This window comes from Trematomus bernacchii, unplaced genomic scaffold (genome assembly GCF_902827165.1).
Source record: "Trematomus bernacchii unplaced genomic scaffold, fTreBer1.1, whole genome shotgun sequence".
Lineage (NCBI taxonomy): Eukaryota > Metazoa > Chordata > Actinopteri > Perciformes > Nototheniidae > Trematomus > Trematomus bernacchii.
In genome coordinates, this window is record NW_022987685.1 from 2,227,750 (window position 1) to 2,241,400 (window position 13,651).

The window sequence follows — 13,651 nt, forward strand, 5'->3', positions numbered from 1 at the left end:
ACCTGCTCGACATGAAAGGGAATACCTCCCCGCTACTATCACAGTCATATGTGAACTGGGGCAAACCCTCTTAAGCAAACTAGAATAGCCCCATCACATATGTGAAATGGCATTCCTCAATGCTGTGTCAAAAGGACAAGGGAGGGTCAGAAATGTCATACGAAGCTACAAATATCTAATTTAAAAAAAAAAAAGGTAACAAGGGATTGGAATTTGAGTATAATAAGACATTGAATATTGCAACGATCAACTTTCTGGCATTGCTAGCTTGTGTCATGGAGACCCATGGCTGAGATTTCATTTCTGGCAGACTGACTGTGGTTCTTCTGAGGGACAGGTGGTGAGGCAATGTGATGGCGCAGTCAGACACCTCCTCCCACCTCTTGCCAAGACAACAAGGCCCCTAAGAGTCCCCTTCCTTTGCATTCACTTATTTCCCCCCCCTTGCCCACACCCACCTCTCAGGCCCATCTCTGTATCTAGGCCATGACTGTGCGGGTGTGGTGGGTTCTCCTGCCAGCAGGTAGACATGACTGCCAAGAAAGAAAAGCAAAAAAAACGATACTGGGCTCGAATATGAGGGAGGGCAACAAAGGAATTACTTCTATAAAGACCAAAGGATTTCTGAGTCAGCATGGGATATAACTCCACATCCATCACACACTCCTTGTCTGACCATTCGCGGCCCCCTGGAGGAGCTCTGTGTATCAGGAGAAGCTGTGACGGAACCCCTGAAGTAGCTGCTACTGTATTATGCAACCCTTCTGGGCTAAAAGTGGCTTTAAAGTAAATCATCCTTCTCTGCCGCTGGCCTGACCTCCGTATTGCAGAGAAAGCACTTTTAAAATTCACTAGCAGAGTATTATGCTGAAGGCACCATCTGTGCAGGCTTTCCTAGAAGCTTTGAGATTAAAGGCAGTCAAAGCAACACATTTGAAAAGCCATCTCTGCGTCCAATCAAAGATAAGAGGTGTAAGTAAGGGCCGGGGCCTCTATTAAGCTCTAGGTGCTGCTGGGTAGTGTGGGTCAAGCTGTAGAGGACTGCTTAGGTCGTGCCCTTGATCCCTTCAGGGACACACAGGCCTGCTACAAAGGTCATGCGTCCTCCAGGATCAGGTCAGTGAGTAGGTTGAGGAGTCAGAGAGGGACACTTGACAGCTTGACTGCCTGAAGGGATCCTCGTCTCCCAGACTCTCCTCTGCTGTGGTCAAAGGCCTTCTGCACATGCACATCTTTTTATATACAGACCCGATAATCAACTTCTTTGAAGGTCTTTACTTCTGTGAACTTTTTAAGACATTCCCACTTTGTACACTCCTCCGCTTTGCCTCACATGGTGCCTCATTTATTAGAATTACATTTTAGTCACCATTATAAATGTATAATGACTGAACATGCAGGACATTTTGAATTGAATAACTGTATTTAAATAGGGTTAAACCTTTCCTTTTTACAAACATAAAACAATACGCTGCTCTTTGTCATGGATGTTTGCTGATTTGTATCAAAAGCAGATATGCTTTATAAAGACATCTCATGCAGGGCTGCATCCTTATGTGGAAGTGAATAGCCCTGTACTACATACACCATCTGTTTGACTGAAAAAAAAGTCTCTGCCTTCTTAGTTTACAAAATAAAAAGTACTCCACCAATTCTTACATCTAAAAAGAAATAAAATGGATTGGATCTACTGTCTGTCTGCCAACGTTAATATCAGGAGGAGTCTGAAATTGAAATAAAGCGTGAATTTGGTCTGGTGGGGAGGGAATGCTAAATCGATTAGAGTCTTGCCAATTTGCTGCTGAAGAGCTGGCTTAAAAATCACTTGGAGATACACTATCTGCCGGCTGACGGGCAGATTGGTACCTCGATTTGGCCGTCCCAAAGGCTTGCCACATTCCGCCATGGGGATCGGATTACGTTCTATACAGGGAGATGAGGCTAAAGCATTATGGGTGTGTCGGTCTTACAACTTGGGCCTGACACAGTCGGGCAGCAGCGTGAGCAAGTGAGTGTGCAAAAAGGAGTAAAGAGACATGCTGAATGAAAGGCAGACAGTGGAGACAGGAAGTATTGTAGTCATGGTTGAAAGCAGGGATGGCTGAACCGCAGCTAGAAGAAAAAGACAAGCAATATGTTCTTGGATGTTGGAAGCTGGAATACATGACAGAACAGGGACAGACAGAGAAAGTAGTCAGTTTGCAGTATTTTTATACTGAGTGAAAAAATACTGTGCTGACTTTAAGTAACCGTCTGGCCGAGTAGAAAAGCTGTCAAAGAAATGGCACTCCTTAGTCTTCTTTAGACTGTGTCATGGACATACCCGTACTTGTGTTCACAGCAGTGACTGTGTGCCAGTGAGCTGGTGTGTCACTCCAAAAACCTTGCCAGTTTCTGTGGGGGCTGGGCCACTATAAAAAAGGCCTACATAATATGGCAAAGCAATGAACAAGCTGCCAAAAAACACAACAGCTAGCGAGCATGTGTGTGTGTGTAGGACTTGGGTGTGACAACGGCAATTAACACAGAGTGGAGATTAGCTTGGTTTCATGGTTCAGTTTTAAGTAAGATTTGAACAAATAACATTCAGAATCCCTGGTATGGGAGGTTCCTACTACTTCCTTTGAGGTCGACATTGTTTTGAGTCATCGTCGCACGTATATACACACAAACACATGTATGAGCATGCACAACAATGATAGCTCGTCCATCAACTACATTCTACTGAGAAACAGGATCTCTGCATACAATCAATAGAGCCAAATGCAACTGCTCATCAGTGGCAGGCCCATTTGACATCAAAAAGATACAATAGGAGTCACTGCCTTGACTCCTAATGGTCTGATGGGGAGCGGGGCAGCAATAAAGCTCAAATGATTGGTCATTGTAATATATGACTCCCTGGCGTAGTTTGGACAGGCACAAAATCAATCGGAGCCATGGGACACACTAACCTCTCCACAATCTGGCTAACAGAGGCACGGTGTGAACTCAGACTGATGAGATATCAGTTTGCAATTTCAGCGTGCTTCCCTCCGCCTGGCAACAGTGGACCAAACTCTTCACCCCCACATGTCACACTGCTGCTAAGATAAGGTTAAATCCTTGCAGAGACATTAAGTTATTTTTAAGATATCCTTTAGCAAAATGCTCAGAATGATTTTAAGTTCAGCTGGTTAGCAATGAGGCAGTGTGTAAGTCTTGAGCTTTTACTTGTTGAAACACTGTCATTCTGCTTTCTTCTTTAGGTATTCGGACAAACACTAGGGGAAATACTCTAATATAAATTAATTCTTACTTTAACCGAGATACATTTAGCAGACTACAGCAGAGAAAATATTACTAAGGGCCAACTGCCAGTATCAAATGTCCTTTTTAAGTTGACCCTGGGGCCTGATACAAGAGACAAAACATGGTAACAAATACATGCCACCTCTACAGTATGTCCACCCCCACACACACCTCAGTCACGACTCTCTGCCTGTGGTCAACCTCTGCAGAGTGTTTTGAGTGAGTGGGCCAGGCAGCGTCCCCCTCTCTCTCCTCTCCACGTGGGCAGCAGTGACTGAGAGGCCTGCCATCATCAGCTCGGGGAAAACTTAACCCCTTTCTGCTTGGTTGCCTTACGACACATTGGCAGGTCTAATGCAGAATTCCCTATAATAAAAAATAACCCTATCCTAAACTTCAATGCATTTTTAAATGGAAGGCCTGATTACTAAAAAATAAATGTTATCCAACATCAGGAAGTGCTGTCTTGTCCACACAAATACTAATCACCAAAACAACATCCTGTCAAGTCAATTATAGAACAAGCTGACATCCAATGAAAGAGGTTTTTTTCCAATGTTAGACTTCGACAAGCAGACACCAACCAAATTCAACACCACGTGGAATACGGGGGTTCACTTTCAGCCAGGTGGTCTATAATTAACGCGTGTGAATGAGTGTAAATAAACCTTGGGGCCTCGACTCACCTCCAGCTGTATTTGTATAGCTGGAGTTTCTCTCGCGTCCACACACTGGGTGCTTTAGCTAGTCAGCTAACGACACCTGAAAGAAAGGAAAAGTACCCCAGGGTTGTCTTTTCGCAGAGCAGTGGATAAACAGAGGGGAACAAGGTGGCATACATTCAGTAATTTACCCATCTGTAATTAAGGCTCTCACCAATTAAGCTCAATTTTGTTCATTTGCTTAATGGAGCTGAGAAGTTAAGAATAAAAACACCTTATTTTTTTAAAAGGCTCCATGCAGAACTCAAGGGCAAAATATATGTATTTTTCTAAGATGCTAAATCATATTGTTCGAGACAGCAAAGTGGTTCAATTTTCCTTATTGTTGCCCCCACTGTTCGTCGAGGCTTTAATGAAGTATATCCATGACACTTGATTAAAAGTATTGATTGGTCTGATAATTAAAAGGAGCCGTGTGTACAACATGATCTTTCTCCTTGTCTGATTAAATCTGTCCGGCAGTAGATTCATTTCCCAAGCCGCAGCTCAAATGATGAAGTGGTTAATAAAAAAGGTGAACTCTCCACTGTGTTCTTTCATAGAGCGGCAAACAACCGGCAAGCTGGTACACACAATATTCAATACGTGTCCCACACTTCAAAAAGGTCTGCTGGTTTATATTAAAAACCTACAAATGCTGAATATGCTATGAAGCCTGTGAGTTTGCAAAAAACACTCAGCAAATTGTCTGAATGCACCGTGCAATGCCATGTTGGCTCCTTCTGTTCTCTGTGCCTAAGCTTCAGCCATCGTCCAAATTCGCCAAAATAAAGCTGAAATGTACTGCATTACAACCTGAAGACAACTTTGTTAATGCTTGTAATATCACTGATTATGACATACTCCCTCATAGCCATGATGCCGGATGAAGTGTTTAGGTTGTGTGTGTCTTCGATGTTCCCTTACAAACATGCCTGCCTACTGAAAATGAAAGAAATCTGCATATTCATCACTTCTTCATAGGAACATGTTCAATGTGTGTGTGTGTGTCAACAAGTACCGATGCCGGCATGATAGCAGAGAAGAGGCAATCTCGACTAGACAGTTACCATGAGATATTGCCCATGTCACCCCCCCCCTTCCACCCCCCGTTACATGCACTGAGTCAATGAGCCAACACAAGAGTTACAACATCCCCCCCCCCCCCGCTGTGGTGACTTTTCTCTGTTTACTAATCTACTATTTACAGGACGCCCGCAGATGGCTTTACTCATTTTACCCATATTTAAATACAAACCACCGCCTGGCACAAGACAGGAGTGTGTGTGTCTATGTTTGCTTCTGTCACCCAGCAGCATGCACGGGCTTGTCCAAATGCACTAAGACAAGCCTCCCATTGAGCAGACAGGTATGCTTTCACCACAAGAAACCTCCTCCTTGTAATAGAGTCAAGTATAGCAGGAGGCAAAATACTGTTCAAACTGGAGGAGATTTGTCCTCAATAAAACAAGATTACTGTGTTTCATTCTGGAGGCACAACACATTATTCAGTGGCACTAGAATGGTTTCTCATTTAGCATGCGGTTTGAGGTGGCTGTGTGTGTGCATACCTGTGGGCTGGGGATAAATAAATATTCAGGAAATGAAAATGTAAACAGAGTGCATTTCTCCGCTTATGATAAAGCTCGGGGTTTTAAGGTTCCGTTCATTGCACTCATGCATTGATTATAAATGATGCAGGTGTATCAGAACTAATCGGTTGAAAAGAATGAAACAATGTGGCTTTAGTTAGTGGGTCATTTTCTTTCTGGGTGTATCTTCTAATAATTTTTTATAATAACTGATGCTGTATTTCACAAACAAGCACTGCAACCAAAAAATCCCTTAAGTTAGGGATCCCTACAGAAAGAAAATTGGATGCAAAATATACAAATTCACATATTCTAAACTTTGCTAAATTAAATAAAACGTCAAATCTATGCATCCTTATCAGTCAAATTGGTACTGTCACTACTGCTTGTGTTGCAATAACCATATTTTTTTGTAATGTTGTGATGACAAAATTGGAACATAGTTGGACTACTTTTATAAAGCATTTTTTTAATTGTTCTTTCACATGAATTTCCGCAGTAAAAAAAGAAGGGAATGCTTTTGATATCAGATGTGTAAATAGATTTTTTTTGTCCGTTTCATAAACAGCTAAATTAAATAGATTTTTCATCCTGCAGAATTATTCTGCTGCGTTTTCCAATTCACCTTAGCGATAATGACAGCCTCCTTTTTATTTCACATTTGCAAATCAGAATGTAATTTACAAAGCCAATTATGCAACAACAATAAACACTCCTGAACCAAATCATCATTCACCAAGTAGTTACTCGATTAATCTGTTAAAGCCAATGATTCACAGCCCTTGACAAAGCATTTGCTCTCAACAACATTTGGCAACAGTCCCTTGACAGATGGTTTTTCTAAAAGTGAGTTCTGAAATAAATCCACTTCCTAAATTAACTCAAAGTGACCCATGCTCTCGCTAAGGTGCATGCATGCATACATGAGTGTGTAGACTGTGTCCCATTTCTTGTGGCTTGAGGTGAGAAAGCAGATTTAGTGCTCTACTGGCCTCTCGAATAACCCCCCCCCCCCCCAGTTGCTCCCAGTTCACTGGGTTAGCCTCTCCTCCCCCACACTCACTGGGCTGGCTGCCATCATGCAGTAACATGTGTTGTAGACCAGTGGTTCCCAAACGGTGTGCCGTGAGGCAAGTCCGGGTGTGCCGTGGGATTTTGTGACAACCATACGTTATTATTGCAATATACAACTACACAAAAATAATTATTTTTTAATTTACTATATCAGTACTTTGTATGCACTCATTTCACAATACAGAGGCAAACTCTATACCTAAAAACAATTCTTTCAAAAAAAAATCCTCACAGAACCCCATATTTCGCTGTTAACGCAGTTGCAGGTGGGAATTATAAGACCGTGACACATCGAAGGCTGAAGGACAACATTAAAACAGAGAAACACGCAAGAGGGAAAATGGAGCGCTTTCTTGTGCGGAGCAAACCACCAACCACCAGTGCAGACTGCCGACAACCCACCACCGAAAGAAAAGAGGAAAAAAACTGTCAGCAGACCGTATCATGAAAGTTACCTGTCTTATGGCACTGCAGGCGAGCGGCAGATTTTCCCTACAAATAGACGAATCTACTGACATAAGTGGGGCTGCCCAACTTCTGGCAAACGTCAGATATGTTGATGCTGACTCTATCAAAGAGACGTTTTTCTTTTGCAAAGAAATGGAAAGCCATACTACGGGAGAAGAAATATTCAGGGTAACTAATAACTATTTAAAAGAGAACAGTCTGACCTGGAATATGTGCGTCAGTCTTTGCACAGATGCGCGGCAAGCATGACGGGGAGAGTGAAAGGATTTATTGCTAAGGTGAGAGCACAAAACCCACATATCGTGACAAACCACTGCATTTTGCATAGAGAGGCATTAGTTGCCAAACCATGCCCCCGGAGTTGACTGAGGTGCTGAATCAGGCTGTGCAGATGGTGAATTACATCAAATCAAGGCCCCTGAAATCTCGCCTCTTCTCCCAGCTGTGCGCCGAGATGGGAGCAGACCACCAAAGCCTGATCCTCCACAATTTTTTATTTTGTGACCCGTCTGGTTTAAATGAGTGTGTTGCTGCTTTGATGAAGCCTAATTTGATAAAGTTTCAAATTAATTTCTGAAATATTTCGTTAATAAATATTTCATGAGTAATATAGTTGTCTTTGTGACATTTTATTTGGCATTAGTAAATAATTATGCACATTTACAGATATTTTACATGATACGAGTGATAACACGTGTTATAAGGGCTATTTTGCACAATAGGTGTGCCTTGAGATTTTTACTTGTCCTTTGGTGTGCCTTGGGCACAAAAAGTTTGGGAACCACTGTTGTAGACACTGCATTGATTGATTTGTGATCTAATGACACAGAGCTCTGTCCCTATTCCAAATCACTTTTGTTATCCACTGTAGCGGACATTAGGGCCGTGTGTTGGTGTCTGCTATCCATTAATATGCTGAGTGTTTGTTTAAACGGAGGTTGATTTCTACCAAACTCGATGGTGGTCTCTAGCAAACTGATGCGTCGTATCTGTTTTTCTGCAAAATTATACTTTGGTGGTTGATAGGAGCGCATGTAAGGCATCTTATGATGATTTGAACAGTTCAAATGCTTGTAAATCCACAAACTGTACTCATAGGATTAGCAAAAGTCTAAAAATGACAAGGTAGGTAAACAAGATCCAACATCCATTTGTTCACATGAATTAGCAAGAGCAGCAGCTAATGCATGGAGTCAGATTACAACCTCAGAGCAGAGCCGCCTTTATCCCCCTATATGGAGCTTAATCTGTCCAAATCCGCTGCTTTGCCATGCCCTAAATCCACAGCAGAGCCTAATTCCTCTTTAATCTAATGAGCGGTAAAGGTGCACTTACTCTGGTTCAGAGACCACAGTATCTGAGCATCACAACACAGGGAGTTCAGGTCATGATTCAATATAATAATATCAAACACGGCAAAAAGAATGTCCTGCGTCACAGCAGATACAGGACAGGCTTGTTTGGTTATCCTCTTGTCACTCACAGTTTCTGCTGAAGGCGACATTTCCGGGTCGAGATGCTTGAGTGGACCGCTGTCAAAAGATGCTGAGGAGGAGGTGTCGGCCCCCCCAGCCACCGGCATACAGATCCTCACACACCAAGCAGACATGACAGCAAGCAGGGAGAAGGCTTCCCTGAAGACTTACTCTGACTTTTTTTTTTTCAGAAAACTTAAAAACAGAGAGCAACACACACTCAATCTGAATCCTGCGGGCCCATTACTGAAGACAAGATTGAAGCCTGTAGAGAAAAACCTGATAATCAATTAAGGCTGGCAGCTGAAGGATGGACCAATCAGCAAACTCTGCCGCACAATTAATAATAATCGTGTTCATGACTTTTACTCCCTCAAATAATTAAACTTCATTGGATCTGATATTGACAGCTTGCTATTTAAGCAGCTGCTCTGGTGCTGAAGATCAAGCACTGTCTGTTCACAGGTCAACCAATCACAGGCTCCAATTACCCACGCTGCTTCTTCCACGCACAAGAAGAGTATCGTCACTTTCACCTGCCTGTATGCATCTGAAAGCTGCATACATCAGAGTTATTAGCCGTTTAAGTGTTTTGAATTTATCTAGGGATTATTCATTATTTTTAAAAAGGGATAAAAGAGTAGTTCTGTCTATAAAATGTCAGCAAATGCAAATCACAATTGCCTGAAGCCCCAAAAGACAGTTAAATCGCTACTTTTGTCCAACCCACAGTGATAATAACATACCACAAAGACATGCAGCAAATTAGCAAAATAAGAGGGTGGGGAAAAAAAAATGTTGGGGAATTTTTGTTTAAAAAAAGAAAAAACTACTGACCATAATCGGTACTGGCATTCACAAGCAGAACATAATACTCTAAAAGCTAAACGGAATAAGCTACAGAAAATATACAACAATATATTCAATAATTTGATAGACTAGAAATGCTGAGTATTCACCATTACTAAATCAAATAAGGCAACTCTCGCAGAGAAGAGCAATTTGCTCCATTAGATACAAAAACAATCTAATGCAGTGTTTTGCAGTTATCAGAATCTTTCTATCCTCAGATGAACGCTTACATTTCCGGGCAGCCAGCACATCGCATGAAGACAGTTTGATCATCTATGCGCTTTGTCCTCATCTCACAGAGCAGTATATAATGGCCATTTTTCAATCTTCATTCTAATTGACGGTCTTGCAGAAGAATAAATGATGTGGCAAAAACAGACTCAGGATGCAGCTACTGACAATTTGATTTGCCCAGGATTAGTAACACCAATTACCTTCTGACTTCACCAAAATATAACAGACACTTTTCACTGAAATTGTAACTTCCCAAACTACAGACACAGCCGACTGGCACTGGATTGAAATCTCAACAGCCGCAGCAGTTATTATAAATTGCTTAACTTTAATCGTATTGCCATGCAAATAAAGCTAATGACGGGTTTTATGAATGCTAATGAGGATATATTAGTGAGGACGATGACTACCTGAGGGAAATCCTGACAAATGGTAATGTTACCTCTCGTTATTACACCGTCTTTGTACCTCAGGTGATGGCACACAGTATGAACATAAAGCAGAATGATATGCAGATGATCATATGTAAGGCAGGGATCAAGTATGTGGCATTACTTAATGTTCTGTTCTATAAATGACCCGGCTCTCCTGCTGGGATCAGTGGCTGGCATTGCGCCGCTGTCACCACCAGCGTCTCTCCGACCCACGCATGTCTGAGCATGGGGGCCTCTCCTCAAAAGTCAAATGTCAGATGTTATCCATCCCCACTCAGAGAGGAGGACCCACCATCGGGGGCCCGGCTTCTTCCCCAGCGACGGAAAAACACCATTACTGAGCATGTTTCGCTTTGGAGCATGCTGGTTGTCATGATCGCACCATGACGACCATATTACTAACTGTGGATTTATTTCATATATAACTGAGGGTTGCTTTGGTACAAACATGCAGAGAAAGATTTCCACATTCAGTCGTACAAAAAAAAATGTATTGGCAATATTTATATTTTCAAAGAAAATACAAATGTTAAATAGTAATAGAAAAAATGCAATAATACCATTTTGATTGCTTTTCAAGCAAAAGTGTGGGGAAACAGTTTTTTTATCTGGTTTTCCTGATTAGATTTAGTATTAAACTAACTATTTTGGGGGTTTTGGATTGTGAATAAAAAATTTGGTTTGGTCTGAAATTATTTTCTTAATTTTATACTGTATTCTGACAATTCATGGACCAAAGATTAATTGACAACAAAGCTGAAATAATGAGTCAACTAATCCATTAGGCAATTGACAGAATAATGTTTCAATAATCGATTAATTGTTGAAATAATTGTTTTATGTGAGAATCCTCCAAATGTTGCATCAATATAGAGATTTGCTGATTTATATCATATTAAAGTGAAACAAGACACTAATAGACATCACTTTGGAGAAAGTTGGATGGAAATGTTTCACTATTGTCATACAATTTATAAAACTAATGATTCATCAATTCATCTAGGAAAGTAAAAGAAAAAGACAAAAGACGTCATGATATCAGGATTGTCGCTTGGGTAACTTAATCCTAGTTTAAACGTTGTTTAGCCAGATGCAACAGTCAACAGCGGTGTGAGCAGCCTTTCATTAAATCACTGGCTAACATGCACCTGATGGAGCTCATTAAACAGAACGGCTTCATGTTCCAAATTGCTCATATTTCAGCTTCAATCCATCTTTCTGAAAAGTACGCAATTTCTCCTGCCTCAGCCGATTACACTCTTATGAGTAATTACTCTGCGGCAGAGGCTTTCAGCGGCATTATGATAATGTTTCTGAAAACAGGTGGATGCAAAGCACTTAAGTTGGACTGACACCCTGTAGCAGGGCAAACTAGGCAGCTGAAAACAAATGACTTCACACCTATAGCCTGCAGTTATTTTGGAGAGGTGCTTTGTACACAGCCAGCGTCTGTGTTGTCATAATACTGATGCATTACCAAAACACAGACTTCTCCAAACTGTAACGAGTTACTTTGCTGATCTCAACATCAGGTTGGAGATTGAGCCCTAGAATCTGAGCTCTCAAGATTCCCTGACAGTGTCTCTAAATGGTAAATCGATTCTTTTTAACCTGATTAAGCCAATAGCAGAGCTTCCCTGAGTGTAGAGCAGAGAATACAGTCAGGAGGTGCAGTACGATGGCATCTCCTCAGCGTGACAAAGGGAAAAGTAGCTTCAGATCCAACACGACCGGCCAAGTCTCCCAGTGATAATGTTAAATCTCTTAAAAAACCCATACTTGTCAAATCTATTTTTCATTAGCCTTCAAGTTGGTGGAGACTGTAGGGGGATGATCTCTTGAAATATTCATCACAGAAGAGACCTGCTGTGACTCTGAACCCCTTTTCCTGAGCAAAATGTAGCCACAACACAACTGGTTAGCTGTGGACTTGCTACAGAGAAGACTTGTCATTTAGTTGAACATTAATTCAGTTTCAAATGGCACTAGCTAATGAAATCAATGATAAATATGTGATACAGCGCGAGGCAGAGCTCAGGCTTGTCTTTAATAAAGTCAATGATTCCAGTCATGGGCTTTTGAACACTGTAGCGCTGCCTTTCTCAGCAGAATATTGATGTTTAATGGTCAATGATCTAATCATTTCAACTGGTTGAACCTTTGCATCTGAGCCTGAATACAATTACTCAACGATTCCCTCCACAAACTGATGGCTGCACATGCCTGTTGTGGTGTACTGGAGGGGGCGAGGATAATGCATTGCAACTAGTGCTGCTGGATGACAACCAGCAAGCATAAAAACACATTCTGTCATGTTAAATCTAACTAAGGGAAGGCTTTGGGTTTGCCTTCCAGCATAATAAATTGGAAGGACATATAGTGCTCATATTCTAACAGACATTGGCTTTAACACTGCAACTTTAAGTGTGCTGCGTTTTGTGTCAACATAAGATGACATGAAACTGGGCAGGCTGCACTGCTCCTGCTGAGGGGTAGGTCCACTTGATTATGATCTTTACTGCATTATTATGGTACACTGCAAAGGTGGAATGTCAGACCTGTAAAATGCACAGGCAGGAAGAAGCAGCACATATGGCATGAACACTGAAGGCACACGATAGCTCCATCATACTACGTTATAGGCAACATCCAGCAGTATTATGCAATGGTAAAAAAAGAAAAGAAGGAGCCCTGGTAAAAAGTATGCTTGGTGATGCATGAGGGGAAATCGCCCAGAGGTTTGAATGCACTGTTTGTGCCATATCTGCATGCATACTGTAACGCTGTGAGGAACCAAACGAGCATGCATCTGGCAAACTGCTGGCTCAATAATGAAAACAGTGCATGTACAGACAAGCGGACAGCCAGAATGTGACACATTTCTAGAAAAAATATTGCTCTGGTCCACAAAGTGGAGTTAGCCTCACTTCCTAGTTTACTGCTGCTGTCATAGCTCGGCTAACACCCTTCTTCCTCCATGGCCAGCAAACAATTTTCGTCTACATTTCTGCTGCTGCTACGAGCGTGAATTCTTCAAGTGCTGCTCAGAGCTGTGGCATGAAAAATGACACTTACATTTCACCACCCCTGTCCGTCGTAGATAACTTCGGTTCATCATTCGGCTTGTTTTCGGACATTTCCAGTGTGGTATAATATTGAGATATAGCAGAAATGAGAAAACGGTCCCTGCGTTGCTCCTGCCGAACAACTCTTGAGTCTATCCGAGAAAAGAGACCGCAGTGATCTCACTCGGTCCTGTCAGCGGCCAAAAATACTTGCAACAGGGTTACAATTTCACTGCTGGTGCTGTAGGAGCTGCTCTGTCTGATTTACTGTTACTCTGTATCAAGTTGTCTGAGCGCAGTGTGCAGTCAAACATGCTAACCCGCAGGACCCGCCCCAAATCACAGCGACGATTTATATTGGCGGAGAGCTGCAACTGTACATTCACTTTCATCGAAGGGCTGTGTTCTGTGTCAGTCTGGCCTTGAGTGAATAACTGTATTAATAACTTGTATAATATTTGTAGC

At 41.9% G+C, this 13,651-nt stretch overlaps 1 protein-coding gene across 4 annotated transcripts in view; it reads right to left on the reverse strand.

Annotated features, from left to right (window-relative positions):
- LOC117487849 (serine/threonine-protein phosphatase 2B catalytic subunit alpha isoform) overlaps nt 1-13,651 on the reverse strand; it is an 84,854-nt gene that overhangs the window by 54,467 nt on the left and 16,736 nt on the right. Inside the window, exon 1 of one of the 4 annotated variants that reach the window (XM_034136571.1) lies at nt 13,197-13,540. The exons of 1 other annotated variant lie outside the window; for it this stretch is intronic. In XM_034136571.1, the coding sequence (XP_033992462.1) occupies nt 13,197-13,239 (43 nt within the window). In that variant the 5' untranslated portion in view covers nt 13,240-13,540. Of the gene's footprint in view, nt 1-13,196; nt 13,541-13,651 lie in introns of those variants that run through there. 2 more of the 4 variants (XM_034136570.1, XM_034136572.1) reach the window with 2 other exon arrangements.